Below are 26,491 nucleotides of genomic sequence, written 5' to 3'. Positions count from 1 at the left end.
TTCAAGATTCTGACAGAGCAAATCTGGAGATGTATTCACTGGTGAGAGATTCGAAGCGGTAGACATGGTCTCATACTACAGGGCTGATTAGGCTGATTACTTAAAATATGAGGCAATTTCTTCCAGCTGAGGGAAATCTCCACCCCAGCTTACATTATTATAAGCTGTTGAAGTGGAGGTAGATACATTTTTAAATGATCAAGGAAGCAGGACTTTAGGTCAGATCAGCCACGTTAATGTTGAATGGTGGAGTAGAAATGTAAGATCATGACCAATAATTTTCTTATTTTATCATTATGTTCTGTTAGGACATCCCATAAAGTCTTACGACAAAGAGGAGGCCCTTTGGTCCAACTCTTCTGGGCTCATCTCATTTGGCCTTCATTTAGTCCATATCCTTCCAAGCCCTTCCTAACCATAAATCTGTCCAGATGTCTTTCGATCATTGTAATGTGATTCTCAAGTCTTCTCTGGCAACGATGTCCAGATGCAGACCGCACTCTGACCAAAGCTTAATCATTGGGATTACTAACTAAGGTCATCCAGTTCCATAATTTTCTGCAATAACAAAGAGAAGTTTTCTGACTTTGAATGGAATCAAAACAAGCATAAAACAGACTTGTTTTTAAAACAGAAGTCACTGAAAGGGGAAGTATACAAATTTCAATTGTGGACCTTTATATTGCAGATGCTTATCAATTTACAAAGGACCAGAGAGAGGGAAATGGGAGGAAAAGACTGAACACGTCAACCAGTTAACCAGTCATTGCAACGTCTTAAGGACTGCCAGGTTATGCCACATTTCTGCAGTTATTGTTTCTTTTGCTTTTTGACTCTTTACTGTACAACTGTAATATGTGATGATACTAATGAAAGATCCATTTCTATTCCATTCACAAATATCACCTGATCGATTCTTTTCAGATAACCAGAATCCACCATTTCTACTCTGTATTCGATAAGCAAGGATAGATAAAGGACAGGCTGTATTTTTCTATTTTCCAGAACGCTTTTGTCAAGGTGTAACAAGGTAAGAGCCCATATGGACCACAACAGGAAACAAACCAGCATGCGCAGAGCATTGGCTGATTGGCAGAAAGCAGAGAGCCGAACAGTTGCTAGTGGCGTTCCACACGTATCAATGTTGGGGCTGCTTCTATTCATTTTTTTAAACAATTAGACAAACAGTACAGTTACAGGCCCTTCAAGCCTACGAGGAACATGCCGCCCAAATACCACAATTTACCTTCAACCCTGTACATTTTTGGAAGCTGGAAAGAAACCAGATCGCTGAGAGGAGACCAATGCAGACATGGAGAGCTCCTTACAGACATGGGTCTATGGGCTGTAATAGCATGGCGCTAACTGCTAGGCTAACCATACTGCCCTATCATGTTGGATATCAATTGTGGAATGAATGGCTTTGTCAGATGATACAAAGGTGGGTGGAGGAGTAGCTAGTGTGGCAGTAACATGGAGGGTGCAGAAGGACAAACTAGGAGAATGGGCAGAGAAGTGGCAAATCCAATACAATGATAGAACGTATTTGGTTATGCCCTTTGGTAGAAGGTGTGAAGACCATTTTCTAATTGGAGAGAAAATTGAAAATTCCTAGATGCAAAAGATACCCTGAAGGTAAATTTGCAAGTTGAGTTGGAGGTGAAGGCACCAAATGCAATCCTGGCGTTCATTTCAAGAGGAATAGCATATGAAGAGCAGGGATGTGATGTGAAGCTTTACAAAGTATTGGTGAGACTTCACTTGGAACATTGTGAGCAGTTTTGGGTTCCTCAGCTTAGAACAAATGTGCTGATGACAGAGAGGGTTCAAAGGAAGGTTAAAAAGGATGATTCCAGGAATGAAAGGGTTATCATAGGGAGGACCGTTTGACCACTTTTGTCTTATATTATTTGGAGTTTTGGAGCACGAAGAAGGGTCTCATTGAAAGATTTTGAATGTTGAAAGGCATGGACAAGAGTAGACGTAAAAAGATTGTTTGCCATGGTGGGAGAGTCTAAGACAAGAGGGCACAAGTTCAGAATTGAAGGGTGTCCGCTTGGAACAGAGATGCTGAGAAACTTCTTTAGTCAAAGGGTAGTGAATCTGTGGAATTTGTTGCCACAGGCAGTTGTGGAGGTCAAGTCAATTTAAGGCAGAGATTGATAGGTTCTTGATCAGGCAGGGCTTTGAGGTTTATGGGGAGAAGGCCAGGTAGTGGGACTGTGGGAGAATGGATCAGCCCATGATCGAATGGCGGGACGGACTCGACGGACCATAGCCCAGATGAAGGAATGGCAAGGCATCTGAAATCAGAAAGATGCTCCCTTCTGCCCAAGTATGCAGTCCAAAATCGCCACAGACATAAATATGCACACTGAAGGTCACTCAAGTTTAATTAAGTAACTTTTGGCACAATTGCAAGTTTATGAGAGGTGGAAAGAGGGAAAATAATTAGTATTCGATACATTTTCAATAGCATAATTGACACTTACGCTGTTTGAAGGCATTATAGACATTGATCAGTGTAAAATGATCTCCCTCAGGGTGCAGAAGAACCCTTCTACGAATTGCTGCAGATTCCTCCAAATGCTTTGATGGCACAACAAAACATGGTGATGCTGGAGAAAACACAAATAATCCGTGTCATTAATATGCCTTTCAAAATATCGGTCAATTGCCAATGCTTCATAGACAGTTTCAAGCATTGGAATGTCTTAATGGAGGATACATGGCCAAACAGATGTGAGAGATGGGCCATTTATTCCTCAGGTGGTGACCACGGCAGCACAGTGGCTGAAGGACCCACATGTTGTGGGCAACTTGTGGTGGGGGGGGGGGGCCTCCATGAGCTGCTGGAGACTGGCCCAAGGGAACAACGAATCGGAGCCAGGATTCAAGAGGGTGCTGAGGGCAAGAAGGGCCCTAGGCACTGAAGGCTGCCTGAACGTGTCAGAGAATTAGATCTGTAGCTCAGGTTGCCGTTTAATTCGCCAGGAGTCTGTACAGCGACAGAGGCTGTGTGGACACTTTAGACAAATCCACAGATACTCAGTGACTCCCTTTTGCTCCTCTTTCAGGCAACTCTTTCTCTGCCTTAAGGCAAGAAGACATTTTTGTGTAATATTACATGTTCTGCACTATTACATGACAATAAAGCAATCCTGAATGTCTTTTGCATCTTGAACACAAGTTGTAAACAAGCTAGGGTTCTGTGTATGACCCCTTTATTCCAACTAGTACTGCTTCATTCAGTTAACATCTCATCTTCGAGCTGTGAACGTGGCTCAAACCATCACACTCACTTCCCAGTGTCTCGGAAAAGCAGCTTGCGTATTAAAAGGCATCCCACCCCAACCGCACTCTTCTTTCCCTCATTTAGGAAAAAAATTCACGTGTGCCTCAAGATATCACTTGCCACCAGGTCATATCGCAGCGCCAGCGACGAAGGTTTGAATTTGTCTGTAAGGAGTTTGTACCTTCTCCCTATGTCTTTGTGGGCTTCCTCCAGTTTCCTCCCACCCTTCAAAAATGCACTGGGGGTTGGAGGCCAATTGAGTCAGAAGAACCAGTTACCGTGCTGTACGTCTAAATTTACATTTAATTCATGTGTGTACAGGGAGTAGAGTAGGGTGCCTTCATTGATTGTAGTCTGCAAGATACGAAGTTATAAATCCAGAGGGCACTGAGACCATGCTCATGAACATTGGGGTCATGTTCATTTGGTACGTGCTAAAGTCAATAAATAGTAGTCTGATATAGTTGTTCCTGTTGCCCAAGTGTCCAGGGGCTGAGTGTGGCACCAGGGATACAGTATCTGCTGTAGATCTGTTTTGGCCATTTGCAGGTTGGAGTGCTCAAGGGTAGTACGTAGAGTCCCTGCGGTGATGCACCTTGATTGGATTCTTTCAATGGTGTACCTGTGTAAGTTGTTGAGGAATGCAGGTGATATCCCAAATTTCCTCAGGATTCTGAGTGTGCTTTCATGGCCGTGCATTGACATGGCTGGACTGGGACAAGTCACTGGAGATGTTCCCACCAACTAACTCCACCTCATATCTTTTGATGTTGCTGAGAAGTGAGCTCTAGCTCTTCCAGAAGTCTACAATGCCTTTCTGACATTGGAGAAGCTGTTGTCCTTGAACACTGCAGCCCACCATCACACAGTTCCAAACTACTGCTATCTCAATGCCAAAGAAATTGTTCTGTTAACACTTCTGTCAATAGAATCTACCCATTTGCACATATGGCTTGAGACCTAGCTAGGGGAATTCAGGTCTAAACAGCTGGAGCCGTTGGGAACAACCACACTGACACAAACCATTTGGAAAATTGGTGGAACAATACCTTATATTTCATATGGCATTCTCTAGCCAGAAACCATCAATATTGACCTCCAATTTCCATTAAATCCACTCCAGTCTCTCTTTCCCTAACCCTCTGTCTCCTTTACTCCAGCTCCAAAGTCCCTTCCCTTCCTTTCATCAAGAGCTACCCTTTCCTCTATCACCTCAGCTTCTATCTTCCCAAGTATACCCACTATGACCTCTCACCTGTTAGCAGGCACTCCTGCTCCTTCATCTCTCCCTCCTCTTCCCCTCCCCCACAATTTTCTTCATGGGTCTGCCGATTTTCCACATTCTTGAAAACGGGGTCAGGCCCAAAATAGGACTGCCTTTTATTTTCTATGGATGATGAATGACCTGCTGAGTTCTCCAGCACTTTTATGTATGGAGTTTGGATAGTCTGTTTCTTTCCCTTCCCCAGAAAAAAACTGTAGACAACATTTTTGTCTTTTCTGCCACACACCATTGCACCAGCTCCCCACCTCTATGCCACAGAAATTCTTCTTTTTGCACCTCTGTTAATAGAAAATTACATGGAATCTACTACATCAATTGTTCAAGGATGAAACACACTCTGGTCATGGTCACAGCCCATTTTGAATTTTTGAGCAATGCTGTTACAGTACCAGTAATCCAGGTTCAAATCTGGAAGGATCCCCATAGACTGCATGGGTTTCTGCTGGGTGCTCCAGTTTCCTCCCACCCTTCAAAATCGTAAGAGGGTTGTCGGTCATTAGGTGGGCAGAACAGGCTTGTGGGCCGGAACGGCCTGTTACGGCACTGTACGTCTAAATTTGAAATTCTATATTGTAAAATCACAGTGCTACTGGTATCAGGGTTGATTGCAAAGTCTCAGTCTATTTATTAATTTCATTTACAAAATTTGAAAAAAGGTGAAGGTATGGCCTTACCTAATTTTAGATTTTATTTTTGGGCTGCTAATATTTGCTCTTTAAATTTGTGGATTTTTTTTTTATTCTGACAGATTTAGAATTGAAATCTGTACAGCAGTATTCAGTGGCCTCTTATTACTGAGTGCCTCTCTTCCATTTAGCTTTTCCAAGATCAGTAGGAATATATCTAATCCAATACACAAACATACATTGCGAATCTGGTTGCAATTTAAAAAATTTCTTAATCTAAAACAAATCTTTGTCTTTTCTAGTGTTATCTCTCACAATTATTTTTTTCGACCATCATTAATTGATCAATCTTTCTCAATATGGAAAATCAAAGGTATTGTTTTGCAAACTTAATATCTTTTGAACAGCTTGCAAGTAAATATAACTTACCAAATTCTCTTTTTTTTAGATATTTAGAGTCTAAAAATTTCCTAAAAACCATCTTACTGGATTTTTCATTTGTATATTCACCAGATCTAGTTGATAATATTCTTCAATTGAAACCTTTTCAGAAAGGGTTAATTGGAATTATATACGATAGATTATTAAAATTACATCCAGTACTTTAAAAGATTAAAAAGGCTTGGGAACTAGAACTTCCAAGACCCTTACCTGAGGATCTATGGGACAAGATGTTAGTGTTTTTGGGCAATAGTCACTGAGGCAGTTCATACAACTCTCCTCAGCACTGGACGATTGATGCCCTTTTGAAGCTGGTGGGAACCTCTGACTGCAGCAATGAGAGGTTGAAAATGTCAGTGAACATTCCAGCTAGTTGGTTGGCACAGATTTTCAGGACCCTGCCAGGTACACCAAAAGGGCCTGATGACTTGCGAGGGATCACTCTCTCAAATGATTTTCTGACCTCAGCCTCAGAGACAGGTATCACAGGGTCTTCATGGACTCTAGTCGGCACTATTGGGCTCTTCTTCTCAAAGCCAGCATTAGGTGTTCAGCTCATTAGATAATGAAGCATCACAGCCATCTAGACATACAGCCTGGTAATAAGCCATTTCAGTCCACGAGTCCACGCCGCCCAATTTACACCCAATTAACCTACACTGCCAGAATGTTTTGAACAGTGGGGGGAAGCTGGAGCCCTCGGGGAAATCCTGAGGCCTGCATTCCCTGCCGTAGCTGGTGTGTACCTGTCTCTAGTTTACTTTGGAATTTTGCCAGTTTGCTTCAGAGATAGCCTTCCGCAGATTGTACCTGGACTTCTTGTAGAGATCTGGATCCCAAGCCTTAAACACCTTTGTTCTCGCCCTCAGTAGATTGCAAATACTCTGTTTCATCCAAAGCTTTCTGGTTGGGGAACACCCGATAAGTGTGCATAGGCACACACTCATCTAGATAGGTCTTATGAAGTCAGTGACACATGTTGCATTCATTCAAGCCTTAGAATGAGTTCCTGAATCGATCTCCACCGATTCAAAGCAGACCTGCAGATGCTTCCCTGCCTCCCTTGACTAGACTTGTGCTGTCTTCACTACTGGTGCTGCGGTGTTCAGTCTCTGCTTGTACATCGGGAGAAGAAGTACAGCCAAGTGCTCAGACTTGCCGAAGTGCCGTCAGGGTGTGGCTCGGTAGGTGTTCTTCATGATGGTGCAGCAGTGGCCAAGTATGTTGGATCCTCTGGTCTTGCATGTGATGTGTTGGTGGTGGTTCGTTAGTCTTCTGGTTGGCCTGACTGAAGTCCCCTACAAAGATCAGGAAGGCATCAGGATGTGCTGTCTTATGGCTGCAAATCACAGTGCTCATCCCTCCAGTGTCAGCCTGATGTTAGCCTGGGGCAGAATGTATACTGCAACCAGAATGATGGAAATAAGGAAACCTTATTTGAATTATATTGATTGGTTAATTCTTCCTAATTGTAAAGAAGATGACACAGACATCGTGTGTGTGTGTTTTTTTTAAATATAATGAAGAAAGGTAGTTAATTGATTCTGTATTAATATAAGTTTATTGATTGCTTCATCAATTGTATAGGGGAGGGAGGTACAGAAGGAAGTAAAAATAAAATATTCAGAATGATGGCAGTGAACAACCTCAGCAGGTAGAATGGTAGATGTTCCAGATTGGGGGCAAGCAGGACTTGGACATAACCATCACGCCTGTATATCATGATGAAATGATGATAACACAAACACCACCTCCCCTGGTTTTTCCTGATGCCAACGCAGTGGAGGGTATAGCCCATAGGCTGCAGCACCATGTCCGGAATGTCCTCGTTTAAACATTTTTCTGCAGAGCACATCACACAGCACTCCCTGGATGTCTCTCTGATGTTGAAATCTGAATCAGAGTTCATAGAGTTTGTTCTCCAAGGACTGCATATTGGCCAGGAGGATGGCAGGGAGTAGAAGCCACCACTGCTATGAAATTAAAATACTTGCCTTCTAGTTGTTCCTTAGCTTTGTACACCAATTTAAACTCTTTCCAAATTAACAACTGAGGAGATCCTTGAAGCACGCCTTGAAGAAGGGCTCAGGCCTGAAACGTCGGCTACATTTCTTTACCTCCTCCGGATGCTGCGAGACCTGTTGAGTTCCTCCAGCATTTCTGCTTTTTACCAACTGTCAACCAACAGGTCCTCCTTGCCCCTTCCTTATCATCTAATCATAAACCACAGAAGCACCACTAAAAGACCTGACTACACAACTGAAACACCACTAGTTTTTCCCTCTTGCTCTATTTGTAACCGTGAATATTTATTATCCATCTCGCTTTCATATTTATTATCCATCTCGCTTTCATATTTATTATCCTTCTTGACTGGAGCAACTGAATGCATGCTATTCAGGGTGTTTTTTTTTTAAATAAAAACTACCTGTTCAGCTACAGCAACTGAGAAGTTGTATTTATGTGTATGACAACAAACTCATTACCTTCATCAGAGGGTCTAGGTGCCACATGACTCACACCACCAGGTTCTGTCCTCCACCATCAGACTCATCAACAACAAACTCAATAAGAGACTCATTTAAGGACTCTTACTTGTGCATTTCATTGATCATTTAAAAAATTCTCTCTATATTGCATAGTTTGTTTACATTTGCTATCTGTTTAGTTCTTTATTAGTTTACATGTATATGCTGTGCTTTGCATTACCAATGTAGCAATTCAGCCAGGCCTGCAAAAACAAAAGCATCTCAAGGTTGTATGTGATGTTATGCATTTACTCTGACAATAAATCTGAAACTGCTACCCATCTTCAGTTCAAGAGCCAAGGACCTATTTTGAACAAGTCCATTCAGTTTCTTGCATTACTTCTCTAACTTGGTTTTAAAATCAATTTTCAATGTGAGGGACATGAGCCAGGAGAGGAAGCCCTTCAAGATTCAAATTTGCTGTGTGAAGTATTTCAGAGAGACTCAAAGATAGGGAATAAAATTGCTGAAGCAAGTAAGTGATATGATAATAGGAACATTGATTCAGATAGAGTTTAAAGTGTCCACAACTTTGAGGTAAACAAGTTTAAGGGAAGCCGTGATGGCTGAGCTACTGGAAGAAAGGCTTTCGTGGGGTCAGCCATTGTGACGGACCCCACATGCACGTTGTGACGGACCCCACATGCACGTTGTGACGGACCCCACATGCACGTTGTGACGGACCCCACATGCAGGTTGTGACGGACCACACGTGTACGTTGTGACATAGCCCACGTGCTCATTGTGACATAGCCCACGTGCACATTATGACGTACCCCACGTGCACATTGTGACGTACCCCACGTGCATATTGTTACGTACCCCAAGTGCTCACAATTTCATCCTCACTTTTTTTCTTTCAATGTTAAAAGTAAAATTGAACTTGTTGGAACTCAAATTAAAAACAGAAAGCATTTTTTTTACAAAAGTAACAACATTTTCTTCATAAAAAAATTCACAGTACAAATTCAACGAAAGTATACTCCACCCACAACGAAAAATCATTCTCCACTGGTTATTTTTAAAATTCACTCCAACTCTTACAAAATGTGAGGTGAAATTGGAGAAAGTCCAAACAACATTTTTTTTAAAAAGTGAATCTCACCGATCACCATTGCAGCTATTGTTAACATCTCATTCACACAGTCAAATTCACAAGATGCAAGAAGAGCTTTGGCAAGCTGGGGATCCAGGGGGAATTCGGACATAATAATTCCGACTTCTGACAAGTTTCCATCGTCATCCAGAGCAGCTAAGTAATCCAGATCCTCCAATGCCTGCATTAGGGCCTCTGGGGCTGATGAAGGAAAAATAGAAATTATACTTTGCCATTTTTTGTGTCGGTACAGCTGCAGGTTTATAATAGTGACTGGGGTGAGGTACTGCCTATAGAAGCCAATAAGAGATCACCATCTCCCTGTCCATGCTCGCTTCTCACTGTTACCTGAAGGTAGAAGGTATTGTTAAGTCTGAGGTTCAACACCTCTGGGTTCAAGAACAGGTTTTGTGCATCAGTTATCAAGCTCCTGACTCACCTGAACCAGGACATAAGGCCACCAACAATTGGTCTGCAGTACTCGATAATAAATCTGAACTTTTCTGAACTTAGTACAGACAAATGTTTTTGCACAACTGGCCAGTAAGAAGAACATTAATCACTTTTTTCTCTTTGGTCGGCCTTAATTATAACTTATAGTGTCGTGCTTTATATATCAGGGAGAGGCAACAGAAAGCAAGACTTTCTCTGCATTGTTCTTGCATGTATGACGAATGCTCAACTCAAACTTTCAGTAGGGAATTAAAAAACCCCAATTCTGTTTGCTGCTGCCTGTTTTATTGTCCCCGAACAAGGTCTCTTCATCAGCTCTTTCCCAGAATGAATGCATGGTGAGTCAGCCAACTCAAATGGGTTCTTACTGACCTCCATTTTTATTTTTTGAAACCATAATTTCTCACAAAACTAAAGGAGGATAAACAAGAATTGAATTTCTACACTTGATGATTAAGACCTCTGCCCCACTTCTTCAAGCAATCTGAATTTAATATACAAACAGAAATTTTCAGAATTAGCTTTGCACATTTGAAGGAGCTAATCGGGGATTCCCATTTCTTTGCAATGCACCCAGAAGTATCTGACTGCACAAAGTCAAGATACTTTATGTTGGACTGCCACATTTCTCTCACCTGGTCTATCCAGGAAATCACATTGCCCCATGTCCGCAATATCCAACCTCTTCAGCAAAAGCACAAGGTGGCTTAGGTTTGTTTCAGATACTCGAGGTGGTGGAACCTCCACCATTCTACTGTGGAATGCTTCTGAGTACAAGCGGAAGCACTTTCCTGGAAAAGGAAATGGTATTAAAGGCAAAGAAAAACCGCTAAACTATATTAAAAACAGAATATTGGAAATGTTCTGATGTCCATGTGCTCTTTAAAGCCCCATTATTTTCTCCTTCAGCTGTAGAAGTTCTTACCAACAAGCACATGACTTCACTGCACTGAAAAATATCAACAGCATCAAATAAATAACAGCAGATTATCGATGTAACAAGCTTCCTTTGGCTGAAACATAGAAATGTCCAGCAAAAAAAAAAGACTCCTCAGCTCACAATATCTATGCTGACCATGAATCCAAATTAAACTAAAAAGATCTGCCGACACATGATCCACATCCCTCAATCCCCACAAGTTCACGTGTCTATCTAAATGCCTCTAAAGCTTCTCTAAAATATCCCTGTCAGCGCACCTCAGGCATCTACCACTCTGTGCTCAAAGACAACTCTTTCTTTAAACTTTCATCCTTAAACTCTTCATTTAATCCTATCACAGTCTCATAATTTTTTTTAAAAAAACTATCATGAAGGTTCCCGTCAGCCTCAGGAAAAAAAAAAACTCCAAGTTTGCCCTACCTCTCTGTGGAGCTAATACACTCCAATTCTTCTGCAACCTTTCCAAAGCTTCCATCCAGATTTTAGTGCTGGATCAAGAACAGTACACAATATTCAAAGTGTGGCCCAACCGAAGTTTTACACAACTGCTACATGACTTCCCAGACCATGTGCTTTAAAAGTGAAAAGGATACAAGGTTCGTTTTAATTCAGGCATCATATTTGGCGCAGTCTGCTCGACGTACACATCTCAATTTCCTACGATTTGGATAGCATGGGCTAAGAGGGATATGAACCAAATGCAGACAAATGGGACTACCCAGAATGCTAACTTGGTTAGCATGGAAGAAGTGAGCAAAAGGGTCTTTTCAGTGCTGCAAGAACCCAGCACTCAATAATTTATAACGTATTCCCTTGCCTTGTTTTCATTCCCCAAACAGAGCATCTCAGACCAAGCCTGTATCCCACTTGCTGTTTATTTTCAAAAGATGCTCCTGCAGCTTCCAATTTTTGATCTCACTGACCAGCACCATCTGCAAACCAGGGGCTTCTGCAAATCAATGATGTGCATTTCTTGAAATTTCTGCACCTCATTTTGCCTCGCAAGCAATCCTGAAGTCAAGTAAAACACAAAAATCTATAGATACCATGGTTGAAGTAAAAACTCACAATGCTGGAGGAACTACGCAGATCAAATCTTTATAATAGCAAAGGTAAAAACACATAACTGATGTTTCGGGCTTGAGCCCTTCAACATGGTATAGAGAAATGTCGGCAGGTGTCCGAGCAAAAGAGTAAGGCCAATGAAGTCAATGTGGTTTTTGTTGAAATTCTAATGGTATTTCCACTATGGCACTGCCCAATCAAAGAAAACTGCTTGGAGAGATTTTTTTTTTGGCCTCAACGGGATGTGGGGCATGCCATCAAGACTGCATTTGAAGTTCACCTCAACTGCACTGAATGCATGGATTTCTTCAGAAAGCACAAGGGATCATTTACTTCATGCGGCTATGATTACAGAATGAATGCAGGTTCTTCATTTCCAGTTGGGGATCAGGCTGATTTCACCATCAGAAACCATGACTTAAAGGTGCCAGCTCACAACCCAATGAATTCCACAACTATGAACTGGTAGCTACAGGGATTGGTAGATGCCAAATAAGCGAGTTTTCCAGGCGCTTCAGACTGCGTGTTGCGTGAATGGAGAACTAACGGTGATAAACCACCCATTTACTTTCCACAATTTCTTTTAGCAGTTAATTGATGTTGCCGGTTGCTTGAATTTTGGATATCAGGGATTTTACTGTATGCAAGTCATACATCAGGGCAAGTTTCTTTTGCCTTTCTTTCCATTTCCAATCAAGTACTCTGTCTCGATTCATTGAGCCCACATTCCCCATGAAAATATATTTAAACAGCACATGGCAACAACAAAGTAATTTGTAAACAGAGAGAGTACTGAATCATGCACAACAAATAGAAATGACTGAACTAATGAATCAGGGGTAAATTTTATGATGGGTTTATTGTCACAGGACTTCTCCTGCTTATTCCAGGTATTAGCTTGAGAAAGCACAATCGAGTCATAGAGCAATACTACAAAAAACCGGTCAGCGATCTTTTTACCCATCTACATTCATCCCATTCGCCTTCACTGCGTCTGTGTCATTCCATGCCTTGCCTATCTAAATGTCACTTGAATAGCATTTGTACCACTTCCTCTGATATCAACCACTGTGTCAAAAAAATTCTCTCAACACCCTTTAAAATTCATTACCTTCAACCTCAAACCTTGGCTCTCTTGTTTTTGTGGCACACTGATTTTCTTTTGTTACATGCACCAGAGACGTTTAAAAAAAATTGCATGTTATCGAGGAAGGTCAACCTATTATTAAGTGTAATTGGTAACGCAGAATAAAAGACAGTGCATAGTGTCTGAGAGAAAAAGTTCAGTTAAAACAGTGCAAAGACATCATGATTTTACTTGTGAGGGGTCCATTCAAGTGTCTGATAACAGTGGGGGAAAAAAAAAACTGTCTGTGGAAAAAGGTTTACACCTGTCCACTTATTGTTCTTTGAAGTCACCTTTCGCCTCTTCCAATCCAGGGACTATCCAATCTCCCCCACCCTCCCCCCACCCCCCCCCCCCCCCCACAAAGCAATTCAATCTAGGAAACATCCTGATGAATCTCCTCTGCATTTTCTTTAGCACGACCAAATCTTTGCCATGAAGACAGAAGAGATTGGAGAAGTAGGAATCTGAAACAAAAGGCAGAAGACTGGAAGAACACATCCTTCCCACAATGTGTGGTAAACAAAACTGCACTTCTTAACCTCAGGGCAATCTAACTAGTGTTTTACAAAGCTGTATCTTAACATACAAACTTTATATTCTCGTGCCCTTTCACTACCCAATCTACCTGTCTTGCACCCTCAGAAAACTCAAGATTTCAAGATGTTTTATTGTCATGTAATAAAACAGAAAAGATGGTATTACACAAAATTTATTTTGGTCTACTGTAAGGCAAAGATTCACCACAGATCCACAATCCTTTATCCAGAACTCTTGGGGGACAGGGTGTTCCGAATTTCGGATTTTTCTGGATTTCGGAAAGCCAGATTTAAGACCACACAAATTGTGCTGCCGCATCCACCCCTACCCCCTTCCAGTCGCCCCGCCGTCTCCCTCCCGTCCCCCTCGCCCCGCTCTGCCGTCTCCTCCTCCCTTGCCCGCCCGACTCGCACAGCCGGTCTCTCGCCCGTCCGACTCACGCTGCTGGTCTCTCCCCCTCACCCACCCGACTCGCGCTGCCATCACTCTCCCCACTTGATGGATTTTGGAGTTTTCCGGATTCTAGATGTCCGTATAAAGGATTGTGTACCTGTATCAGCAGGAATTTTCTGGTGCTCCTTACAGTCAGAGAAAGAAAGAGAAGCAAAAGCGGGTCCGCCCAGAATCGCTGAGTGCCCACGGATTCACCTCCAGCGGTCCTGGAGCCTCCGCCGCCACACAGCTTTCAGTCAAAACCATCAACAAACCAAGCTTCAGGTCCATGATCCGGAAGCCTTCAGGAGCCTTGCCACCCTTTCGCATCTCTGTTCCAATACCTGGTGCCCCTTCAGCCAGACTTGAGCCAGTCTCCAGCAGTCTGCAGCCTGGTGCGAGTCCCTTGACCGCAGTTATTAGCAGCCTGAGTATGTTCCTCACTTTGTGTCCCCAACAGCCTGCCACCTATATGTTCTTCAGCCTCAGAGACCCTTACCATTCTGCCGCCGTGGTCACCGTCCTTTTGTTCGCTCTGCCTCCCTGGCGTCTACAACTCCTCATTGCTGCTGCCAAACGTAGGCGCTGCCGTCTTGGGCCCAGAGCCCACGGTCGACTCCTTTAACAGGTCGTTTAAAGCCCTCATCGAGCCGATGGCGGTTTGACTGGGTGATTGGACACCGTGGTGGGGTGGAGGCGCTGTAATTTGAACCTCAAAACCTCTCTGTTCGTCAACATTGCTTAGCGCACTATAACTTACTATAAAGTCCCACTGCTACTTGATTTCCCAAATGCACCACCTTGCATTTGTCAGGATAAAATTCCACCCAATTTTCCATCTGATGTGCAATGTGTTTGCCGACCTTCCTCACTACAGTCCCTGCAAACTTATTCATCATATTTTCTACATCAACATTTCAGAATGCATACTTTTACCCTATGATGTTTTGCTCTGTATTGCACAGTTTGTTTACATTTCTTTATTTGCTTTCATGTATACAAATCCCCCTAAGAACAGTATTTTGCTCTACCAATAAGTGGTGATTCTGCCTGGTCCGCAGTAAAAAGAATCTCAGGGCTATATGTAAAGTCATGTATGTACTTTAATAATAAATCTGAACTTTGTAATTTGTAATAATCATTTCAAAATCAAAGAACAATGGATCCCAGTACCAATCCCCGAGGTAACCTGACAGACCCCGAGGTAACCCCGAGGTAACCTATACTGACAGATTTCCAATGAAAAAAGCATCCATCCATCACGATCCTCATTCTCTCCTTACTGTTTAAATTCTGAAGATAATATCCATTGCCCTGCCTTCATCTTCTTAGTTACCTCAAAAACACAACCAAATTAGCGAGAGAATTATTTCCCCCCCTCCAGAAGTTTTCCATAACACTGAGACAAGAATCATTGATCTGTCTATCTGGCTTATCCCTGCCGCCATCTTAAACGGAGCAACAATGTTCACTGTCAAGTATCCTGGCAACTGATCACAAACAAAAATGCAAAACTTTATCAAGATTCAACTAATCTCCTCCACTGCTTCCAAGAGCAACCTGGAGTAGATCAGGCATGAGGGATTTATCAACCCTCGTCATCCCATGCATCAAACATCTCCTCAATTACTGACCTGCTCCAGATCATTCACATCCTTGACATTGAACTCACTATCTACCACACTCTTCTCCTTGGTGAATGCAGAGAAGTATTTATACATCTGGTGTCACACAAACATTAGCATTTCAGTCCCCAAGAGGACCTACCCTCTCTTTTGCAGTTGTTTAGCCCCGATACATAGCAAGTGAATTGAAGTTTTTCTAAATTTTATATGTGAAGAATATTTAAACCCAATCAATATTTTTTAATCAGTACTTTGAAGTGAGACTTTTTCTAGAAATTTGAAGATGATGATATTTATGCTCAGTTTCAGACACTGTGCTACAGGAAAGATTGTATCCTCTCCCGCTTGACATTATCTTTCCTGAGAAGATTTACGAGGAAGTTGCCAGGACTCGGGGCCTCACCTATAGGGAGAGGTTGAGCAGGCTGGAGCTTTATTCCTTGGAGTGCAGGAGGACGATGGGTGATCTCAGAGGTGTAGAAAATTGTGAGAGTAATAGATTGGGTAACAAGAGGATGTCAGTTTAAGATGGGGGAGGCAGATTTAAGGAGGTGATTGAGGCAGGTACTATTGGAATATTTAAAAACATGCTTTATGAATACACAGGTGGAACAGATTTAGAGGAATATGGGCCAAATGCAGACAGGTGGGAGTAGCGTGTGGGACATTTTGGTCGGTGTGGGCAAGCTCATGGTGATGAGTTTATTAGTATACATATTGTGCATTGTAAATATGCACCAAAATTCCTACTTATTAGCGTTTTTATTTACTTGGTTGGCTGCAGTAAGTACGAATTTTGGTGCATAACTCATTGAATTATATTTAAAATTAACCATTATTGTCAAGACTATTGTGTGAAAATGTTGATCAGGAACAACCATTTCCCCCCCCACTACAGACTTAAAAATGTAAACTTAAATTGTGATTTAATTTATGTTAAAATCCCACTGCATTGGATAATCACAGACATTCATGCTTGGTATGATTGTAGTGTGTGGATTTCAAGATCTAAAGCCAAAAGCAAAATTATAGAAGTTGGCACCTACACCAGGAAATCTCGCATTTACCAACTTGATATCTCAGCAAGAGTTTTCAGTCAGAGAAATGGGATTTTTTTGAAATAAGCTAAAATATTTTAAAGAAAGGAACTGCATGTTAGGGTATTAATAGTATGAAACATATATTGTCCATATGCAGGTCTCAATCGAAAGTAATGGAATGCCATATATAATATTGTCAATTTTATTAACTCTTCACTCTTTATTTTGGGGGGAGGGTTGGACTAATTTTAAGTTAGACTATTAATATTGTGTTACAATTAACGGGGGGGGGGGGTTATTTTGTGTAGTTTTCTGATGTAATATGTAATCATGGGTCCTCTACCGGCATCACCTACGGCTCCTAGAACGCTTCCACCAGCGTTGTCTCCGCTCCATCCTCAACATTCATTGGAGCGCTTTCATCCCTAACGTCGAAGTACTCGAGATGGCAGAGGTCGACAGCATCGAGTCCACGCTGCTGAAGATTCAGCTGTGCTGGGTGGGTCACGTCTCCAGAATGGAGGACCATCGCCTTCCCAAGATCATGTTCTATGGCGAGCTCTCCACTGGCCACCGTGACAGAGGTGCACCAAAGAAGAGGTACAAGGACTGCCTAAAGAAATCTCTTGGTGCCTGCCACATTGACCACCGCCAGTGGGCTGATCTTGGCGCCTCACAGTTCGGCGGGCAGCAACCTCCTTGGAAGAAGACTGCAGAGCCCACCTCACTGACAAAAGACAAAGGAGGAAAAACCCAACACCCAACCCCAACCAACCAATTTTCCCCTGCAACCGCTGCAACCGTGTCTGCCTGTCCCGCATCGGACTTGTCAGCCACAAACGAGCCTGCAGCTGACGTGGACATTACCCTTCCATAAATCTTCGTCCGCGAAGCCAAGCCAAAGAAGAAGAAGATTGTAATCATACCTTTTTTAATTTTTTTTCTATTTTTCTTTAAATGTAATTCTCTATTGTATTCATGTTATAAAATTTTAAATAAAGTCTTAAAAAAAAAAGAAAGTAATGAATTTCAGAGAGAAAATGTGATGCATTATTAAAAGGAGAAGAATTTGACACTAACTACTGATGATTCACTTCTCGACGCGTGGATGATGGTAAGTGGTTTGCCTCTGTGCTTTGGTATGTTTTACAGATAAAAAGGTTTTGCTTACTTTGTTCTGGTGTTAGTCAGGGCTTCGATTTTAACTCATGTTTTGAGGCAGATTGTAATTAAAATGATTTATTTTTATTTGATTGCATCAGTTTGAAACTTAATCACCATCAATTCTTTCTGAAACTTAGTTGAATCCATAAAATGTGGAATGAGTATAAAACTGTTCCAGAGAATTCAACGTACCGTATGTATAGATTTCAGTGCTGGTAATCTTTGCTCAAAGACATTAAATTAACTTGTCGACCTGCAGAATTAATTGTCGACACTGCCACCGTGGTTAACTAACTGCATCAACAAGAATTGTGATCAGATCATAGGATATTGAAGTACAGTATAGGCCCTTCATTCCACAATGTTCTGCTAACCTATGTAAACATACCCAATGACAACCCATTTTTTTCCGACCCTCTATTTTTCTCACATCCATGTGCCTCTTTAAGAGACTTTTGAATGTTCCTATTACACCAGCCTCCACTAGAACAGTCCTCGCTGCATTCCAGGCACTCACGACTCTCAATGCAAAAACAAAACCTTACTGTGGACATCTCCCCTAAACTTTCCTCCACTCACCTTAAACAAATGTCCTCTGGTATTTGCAATTATTGTGATATGAAAAAGGTCCACCTTGAGCCCCTCATAATCTATTAAGTCACCTCACATCTTTTGTTGCTCCAAAGAAAGAGCCCTTGCTCTGTCAACCTAATTTCATAAGATATGTTCTCCAATCCAGGAAACATCCTGGTAAATCTCCTCTGCATGTGAATGTTGTGTTCTATACACAAACAAGAAGTTTGAGGAGTTTGTCACAAACTTTAAAAAAAAACCAAATACGTGAATTACTTTTATATTAAAATACAAGCTCCAGTTATGAAGCTGTGAAACGTTTGCTTGTACATTTGCTTTGAGTTGCTTGTATATTCAATATAATCATAAACCTCAGTGTTCTCTGGTCTTCAGTACAAAACACACAGACCCACAACCAGACCTAACAGACAAACAATACATATGCAGGACAAGTATTTTATCAAAACAAATAAATAAATAAATAGGCCTTTTTTTTTGTACAAATGAGAGTCTTGGATGGTTTACACATTAACTGGACTGATTTTTGGCACTTTACTTGCATGTGTGTTCTTACCTGGGCAGGTGTGACCTAATCTCTGCCTCCTCAGCTCAGCCTGACTCTTGCTGATGGGCTGAATTACCTGAGAATCAGCTCGAATGCGAGGATTATATACCTGAGAGGAAAGAATAAGTATCGGTAACACAGACAAACGTTCATGCTATTTCCATCGAACGCTGCCTGGATTAGTGAACTTGTCAAGGGTGACAGAGCTAGGCCTTTTCTCTTTGGAGTGACAATTGATGAGAAGTGACTTAATAAAGATAATGAGCTGCTGAGAGTGGACAGCCAGCATCTTTTTGCGGGGCGACAACAGAAAATATCAAAGGACATTGGTTTGAGGTGAGTGGAGGACAGTTTAGGTGAGATGTTGGAGGCAAGTTTGTTGGTGTTTTTCTTTTTACACAAGAGTGGTGGACGCCTGGAATGCATTGCTGGGGGTGGTGGCGGAAGATGATACAACAGGGACTTTCGAAGTGCTCTTTGATAGGCACATGAATATAAGAAATATAAAGTGCTAAGGGCGCATGGTACGGAAAAATTAGATTTTTGTGGAGTAGGTTTACATAGGTCTGTACAACATCATGGGCTCAAGGGCCTGTACTGTTCTATGGCAGGGCAGACCCAATGGGCTGAATCGCCTATGTCTTATGGTCTAAAACAGGGGTGCTCAACCTATTTCTTTCTACTTACATACCATTTTAAGTAACCCCTGTGCCATCGGTGCTCTGTGGTTAGTAAGGGATTGCTTAAAGTGGGATGTGAGTGGGAAGGGAAGGTTGAGAATCGCTGCTCTAGACCCAATTGTTACTGAAATATTTTGCTTGAGAAAAATTGTCATTGGCCCATTTCCATTGGAGTTCGGAAGCCGTGCACATAACGAGTCAATTAGGGGCGATTAAAACAGTGGTTCTCAAATCTTTTTCTTTCCACCCACATCCCACCTTAAGCAATCCCTTACTAATCACTGAGCACCGCTGGCATAGAGAATACTTAAAGTGGGATGTGAGTGAAAAGAAATAGGTTGAGAACCACTGGTCGAAAACCGCATTTGGATACTTCTCAATGAAGGCATGAAAACAAACAGTCACAATTTTCTAGCACATTACACATTGGAACTAATTCAAACAAGACCAGCAATTTGTAGAACATTAGATAGATTCAGTACATTAGGCTTTGTGAACATCTTTTCATGCTAAGTTTCAGAGACCCTCCTTCCCTTAAGACTTATTAGGTGAGATTTTGAACTCTTTAACTGGAATAATTCTCAATAATGAACCACAGGAAAAGTCACAGAAGGCTACACAAGCGATCACCAAGTTGAAAGCAGATGGTAAATTAAGCCACATTATATCCGCATGGAATAAAGTGGGACTGGATTACTTTTTCCTAGTGAAAATAATACTGGATAGGGTTTAAGCTGAGCGACAATTCTGAATGCATTAGTCCTGCATAATGAAAATGATCATATACATGGTTTATTCCTCAGAACCAAAGTATTTACAGCAGTAATCACAGTTCGAGGACAGAGGATATATTCTAATAACATATAATGCCTAGAAGAGCAAGAGTTCACTTACAGTTTTTTGTTCCATTCCAGAGTCAATTACATAAGAAACTTCAATAGAAAATGTTGAATCAGCCAACGAGTCCGCAATGATGATTTTCCTGCGATGATCTATAAACTTCTGGTTGCAATTTTCATACATTTTTTGAAAGTTGCTTCCTGTGCCCGAATGCAATTGAATAGGCATCAACTCCCCCAACTGAGACCCAACAGCTCCCCCTTCTGTTCGTATTGCTCTACAGCAGTCAGTTACCTCCTGCAAACAAGGGACACCAAAATTCACTCAATCTTGCTTGGAGTGAAGTCATTGTGACTTAAAATAAAATAAAATGCAAACATTTAATGTAAACTCGCATTATCAGCCATGCCAAGTACAATAAAACACTTTGACTCTGGTGGTGTGGGGATTACTAGATTTTCCAGAAGTTTGGAGAAAACTCCCAAACATCAACTTCAGAAATCATTAAAAAAACAGAAGATGCTGGAGTTTGGAGCAAAATAATAATCGGCTCAAAGGCCTCAGTGGGTCAAGGAGCATCAGTAGGGCAACAGGAATTGTCGACGTTCCAGTTAGACTCCATCTGCACAACCCGTGGCCTGGGTGAGGATGGGTATTGAAGGACCCCGTTTAATTTGACAAATGCACAGACAGGAACTGATCCTGTAACGTACTGTTCCCTCTTCTACAGAGAAGAGTTGGCATCTGAAACACAGCGCCAGGCAATGTCAGATGCAAAAGAGGACACATTCTATTCTCCCTCCTCCCATCAGGTTGAAGATCGTTTCTCAGGCGTGCTCTCATGCTGCCATGAATTGATCTTTCTCACCGTAACACTGTGCTATGCAACTGTCCTCCCATCCTGTTGCTTTGTATGTTAGTGTTAATTTGCTGGACCATTCACAGAACCCTTCCCATGGTACCAAGTTCGATAGAACATGGAACATTCCAGCCCCTTCAGCCCACAGGGTGTGCCGAGCTGTGTAAAACTACTTACACAGTCTAATTCTTCCCTACCTCACACCATAACCCTTTATTTTTCTTACATCAAAGAATATTTCAAATGTCCCTATTGTACCAGTTGCAGCATCACCCCTGCCAAGGCATTCCAGGTACCCACCACTCTGCGTATAAAACCTACATCTGATATCTCCCCTTAACTTTCCTCCACTCAACTTAAACAGGTTTACCCTCGTATTTGCTATTGTTACCCTGGGAAATAAGTGCTGGCTATTCACCCTTAGCCCCTCGTAATATATCTCTAATCATTTCACATCCTCAGTTGCTCCAAAGAGGGTGGTGGAGGCAGATTCGCTGATTATGTTCAAAAGAGAGTTAGATAAGACTCTAGTGGGCAAAGGAGTTAAAGGTTATGGAGATAAGGCTGGAAAGGGGTACTGATGGTAGTGATCAGCCATGATCTGTAAAATGGCGGTGCTGGCTCGACGGGCCGAAGGGCCTACTCCAGCTCCTATTGTCTACAGCTCTGTCAATGTTGCTTCACAATACACATTCTCCAATTCAGGCAACATCCTGGTAAATTTCATTTGCACCTTTTCTAAAGCATCTACATGCTGCCTGCAATGAGTGCGACCAGAACAATAAACTTGAACTTGAAATACTTCATCAAGTTTTGATGATTCTGAACCAAAACATTAACAGTCTTGAAGGGTTTCAACCCAAAATGATGACAACCCTCCTCTCCCCACTGAGTTCTTCTGGCAGCTTAATATTTTTAGACTTCCATTTCACCTTTTTAAATACACTACCCAGTCACATAATACATATCCCAGCGAAAGTACGGAGTTTAAAATGCTCCAGACCCAAACCTGGGTCCGACCATATACCTGACCCAGAGTCTGAACCGATCTGTGGTAGAACTCTCGTCAGCCAAGGTTCGCTTACCTTGCCATCCACATTCTTCCTTTCTACCTGAATATTCCAGAACGGGACCCTAATTAGATGCCCTTAAATAACATCTCAGTTATGGGCTTGCCTGGTAGCAACTCGGTCAAGAAAAGCGAGTGATGAGGAACATTCCCCATACTCCTCCCCCCAAGATGTATGAACCTTTGAACTCTCAAACAGAGAAACTGAGCTTGAGGCCAAAGATCCATCAGCAAATGTGCTAGTGATTGGCAGAACAGTTTTGTTCTGTGTTGTCAAGGGCTGTCATGGTTCTTGCCCTGATTTCTTGATAACCAATGGAGAGTGCAACATGATGAAAACGCCCTTTAATGTATAATGCACATACAACTGAAAAACCTCACAAAGATAAGCATATACAGAGCCGTTGTCATACCCACACTCCTGTTCGGCTCCGAATCATGGGTCCTCTACCGGCACCACCTACGGCTCCTAGAACGCTTCCACCAGCGTTGTCTCCGCTCCATCCTCAACATCCATTGGAGCGCTTACACCCCTAACGTCGAAGTACTCGAGATGGCAGAGGTCGACAGCATCGAGTCCACGCTGCTGAAGATCCAGCTGCGCTGGATGGGTCACGTCTCCAGAATGGAGGACCATCGCCTTCCCAAGATCGTGTTATATGGCGAGCTCTCCACTGGCCACCGTGACAGAGGTGCACCAAAGAAAAGGTACAAGGACTGCCTAAAGAAATCTCTTGGTGCCTGCCACATTGACCACCGCCAGTGGGCTGATAACGCCTCAAACCGTGCATCTTGGCGCCTCACAGTTTGGCGGGCAGCAACCTCCTTTGAAGAAGACCGCAGAGCCCACCTCACTGACAAAAGGCAAAGGAGGAAAAACCCAACACCCAACCCCAACCAACCAATTTTCCCTTGCAACCGCTGCAATCGTGTCTGCCTGTCCCGCATCGGACTTGTCAGCCACAAACGAGCCTGCAGCTGACGTGGACTTTTTACCCCCTCCATAAATCTTCGTCCGCGAAGCCAAGCATAAGAGAAGACATACAACAGTCAAATAAACTTTACCTCATGTACTGAAAATTAAAATGTTCTCTTCTAAATGGGATTAAGAAAGAAGTTAATAGTATGTTGCTTTGCTATAAGCCTTCAATGCAGAAATGCCAAAAACACAGCAAGACACAAGATCAAATCCATTGGAGAGGGAGGGGGGTTAAAAAAAAGCAGGAAATTCCATATGTTAGGCTTAAGGAGAAGGTACGCTCATCAATAATGAAATGACTGAAATTAGAAACGCATTTGGCGCAATGCTGTAACAGTCCCAGCAACATGGGTTTGAAACCGGCACTGTCCGTATGGAGCTTACATGTTCTCCCCGTTTTTTCCTCCAGGTGCTCCAGTTTCCTCCCATCCTTTAAAACATCCCAGAGTTGCAGGTTAATTGGGGTATTTGGGTGGCATGGGCTTGCAGGCCAGAAGGGCCTAAATTAAAAAAAAAACAGCCAAAATGAGAATATATTTTTTCAAGCTTACAGGTCTGGAAGATACTATTGAGGTTCAACTCCCGAGAACCCACATAATAAGCTTTCGCAATGACAAAAGAATTTCAACCCCCAAGTCTGGTGGATCTCATGTATCTGCCATTCATCATCTCTCACGTACCCACAACCTTCATCTTTTATTTCGATATTATCCCTGCTTGTGGGGTCACTGTCAGCAGACTATCAAGTCTAGGTGATGTGGGAGGAAACAGGAACATCTGACGAAAGCTTGTGACATTGGGAGTAGGTGTGATTTCCACACATTCACAAGGTCAGGACTGAACCTGGGTCACTAAGCTGGGAATCAGCAGTTTCAAGACAGCCACCATTATCCCTGGACCAAAAAGGGCGACAGTAACAGACCTAAATGACGACAGCCCAGTGGCAATGAGCTCCAACTTTGAGAATTCAGTGATGGACCGCATCGAAGCGGACGTCCCAGAGATGTTGGACCCGTTTCAATTCACTTGAAGATGGAACTGTTCCATAGATGATACTACTGCACCTTAACCCACCTGGAAAACAATGCCTCATGTGCCAGGCTGCTGTTCATCAACTTCAGTGGAGAAGATGTCCTCAATGAGACTCACCACCCCTCTCTGGTCTGAATTTTGGACTTCCGAGCAGAAAGACCTCAGTTTGTCCGGATCGGTAGCAAATCGTCGAGCACCATTAGGCTGAGCATTGGTGAACATCAGAGCTCCTTTTCATGCTCTTCATCCACGATTTCAATGCCAGATGATGCGAGAATAACAATCTGAGTCTCAATGTGGAGAAGGAAATGATTGTGAATTTCAGGTTAACTAGGAACGACCACCTTCCACGACACATCAACAGCTCTGTAGTAGAGGGTGGAGAACACCAAGTTCCTTGAAGTTCACTGAACTAGTGACCTATCGTGGACAGTCATCATCTCCTCATTCCTCATCTCCTCACTTGTCAGGAAGGCGCAACAGTGACTGCACTTCCTAAGTAGACTGAGGCGGGCAAGGCTGCCACCCACCACCATCCTGTTGACTTTTTACAGAAGCTCTAGCAAGAGTGTTTTGGCTGGCTGAATCACAGTGTGGTATGGTTGCTGTAGAGCCACTGGACTATCAGATCAATAGAGAGGATCACTGGGGCCTCCCTACCCCATCGTTGACGTGATCTACTGGGATTGTTGTCTGAAGAGGGTTCACAAAATCGTTAAGGACCCCTTCCACCCCACACACAGCACCTTCCAGCTACTCCCATCAGGAAAAAGATACAGAAGGTATCAGAGCCAGACGACCAGGGTGAAAAACAGCTTCTTCCCACAGACAGTGAGACTATTTGAAGACTGATGAACTGCTCATAAAATCCTTCCAAGAATCTACTATTGTTTTACATTTTTTTCATATATGTACTGCATATAAATCACTTGCATGTGTGCTATGTCTGAAGAACGGCGTCTCGTCTAGTTGTACTTTACAATTATATAATAATAAACTTGAGGCCACAATGAAGACTAAAATGAATATGGAAGAAGATCGGAAAAACAGGTGTGCAAGAGAGTAAAAAGGCAACGGAAGAACGGCCAACAAGCAGCCTCACCGACTCAGTAAGCGAGCGAGTCTGATCAGCTCAGCTGAACCCAGCCTTTGAATGTAGCTACTCATTCATATGCATTGGTCCATCAACTGGGAGTTTATAATCCAGAGGTTGTGATCAACTCAAATTTGTGTAGTATACAGATCTGAGGCCAGCCACAAGACTCTTTGAATAGACAAGAGTTAATAAAGGAACAGATTTGGACTTCAACAGCAGGTGCCAGAGAGAGAGGAAACAATTATATTAAGTGTTTGAGCAATAATTATGAAGCAATCTTATTGATGTGGCTGACATGTGGTCAGAAACTTACCTCAATCTCAAATACAGCATCAAATTTATGAATAGTTTGTTCTGAGACCACATTCAAGGTACAAATTAAAGGCAGGCAGGTGTCATGATAATGAATATGTATGAGATGTACCGGAAGTCAAGTGGTATGAGAGAGAGATAAGAACACAAGCAGTTGAACAAAGGAAACGGGAGAATAAAGCCACTGAGAAGTTTACCTGATCTGCAGTGCTGTACGACTTGATCCAATAATTGGTTGTCCAAATCAGCTGGCATGTAATTGCATCCAACAGCTAACTGGCATAGTCTCGTCACGTACTGAGCAAATGTCTGGCCATCTTCTTGTCTCGTTCTCCGAAACAAATGGCGTTGAAATGTAGCATTCGGTGTCACTACATAGTGTGCATTTAATGCATCTACCGCTTTCCAGTACTCATCCTTTCTTCCAGTATTTAAAAGTGTCTTAAATGTTTCCCGAACTGCAGGACCAGCAGTGAAAAGAAGTAACGCCCTTCTCTGCGCTTTTTGTTCAACCGTACCGGTATCTAGAAATAGGCCACGACTGTCGGCGTAGGATTCAAATTCTTCCAGCCGTGCCTTCCACTTCACACTTACAGTGCTTGCATCACCCGTTGGGTCAAAATGAGCAATTCCACTATGTGTTAGAAAGTCACCGTTTGCACCAGCCATGAGGAAATATAAACTCAGAAGACGTCTACTGGAAAGAGGGAGTGAGCTGGAACTCACCGATGCTTTAACCATTGCTGCTGCATTAGAGGCTGTTGAAGGGCAATTTCATACCATGACCCTGAAAGACAACTCAAGCCAGCAAATTAAGAGGCTCTCACATC

General features: G+C 42.5%; 1 protein-coding gene across 1 annotated transcript in view; it reads right to left on the bottom strand.

Annotated features, from left to right (window-relative positions):
* LOC138756977 (putative pre-mRNA-splicing factor ATP-dependent RNA helicase DHX32) overlaps positions 1-26,491 on the bottom strand; it is a 93,210-nt gene that overhangs the window by 22,226 nt on the left and 44,493 nt on the right. The window contains exons 5-9 of the mRNA XM_069923504.1: positions 20,369-20,611; positions 18,804-18,903; positions 10,360-10,515; positions 9,281-9,472; positions 2,493-2,618 (exon numbers count right to left, since the gene is read on the bottom strand). Coding sequence (XP_069779605.1) covers positions 2,493-2,618; positions 9,281-9,472; positions 10,360-10,515; positions 18,804-18,903; positions 20,369-20,611 — 817 coding nt within the window. The remainder of the gene's footprint in view (positions 1-2,492; positions 2,619-9,280; positions 9,473-10,359; positions 10,516-18,803; positions 18,904-20,368; positions 20,612-26,491) is intronic.

Source organism: Narcine bancroftii, chromosome 3 (assembly GCF_036971445.1).
Source record: "Narcine bancroftii isolate sNarBan1 chromosome 3, sNarBan1.hap1, whole genome shotgun sequence".
Classification (NCBI taxonomy): Eukaryota; Metazoa; Chordata; class Chondrichthyes; order Torpediniformes; family Narcinidae; genus Narcine; species Narcine bancroftii.
The sequence above is the reverse complement of the archived record's forward strand: the minus strand, read 5'-3'. Positions and strand labels throughout refer to the sequence as shown.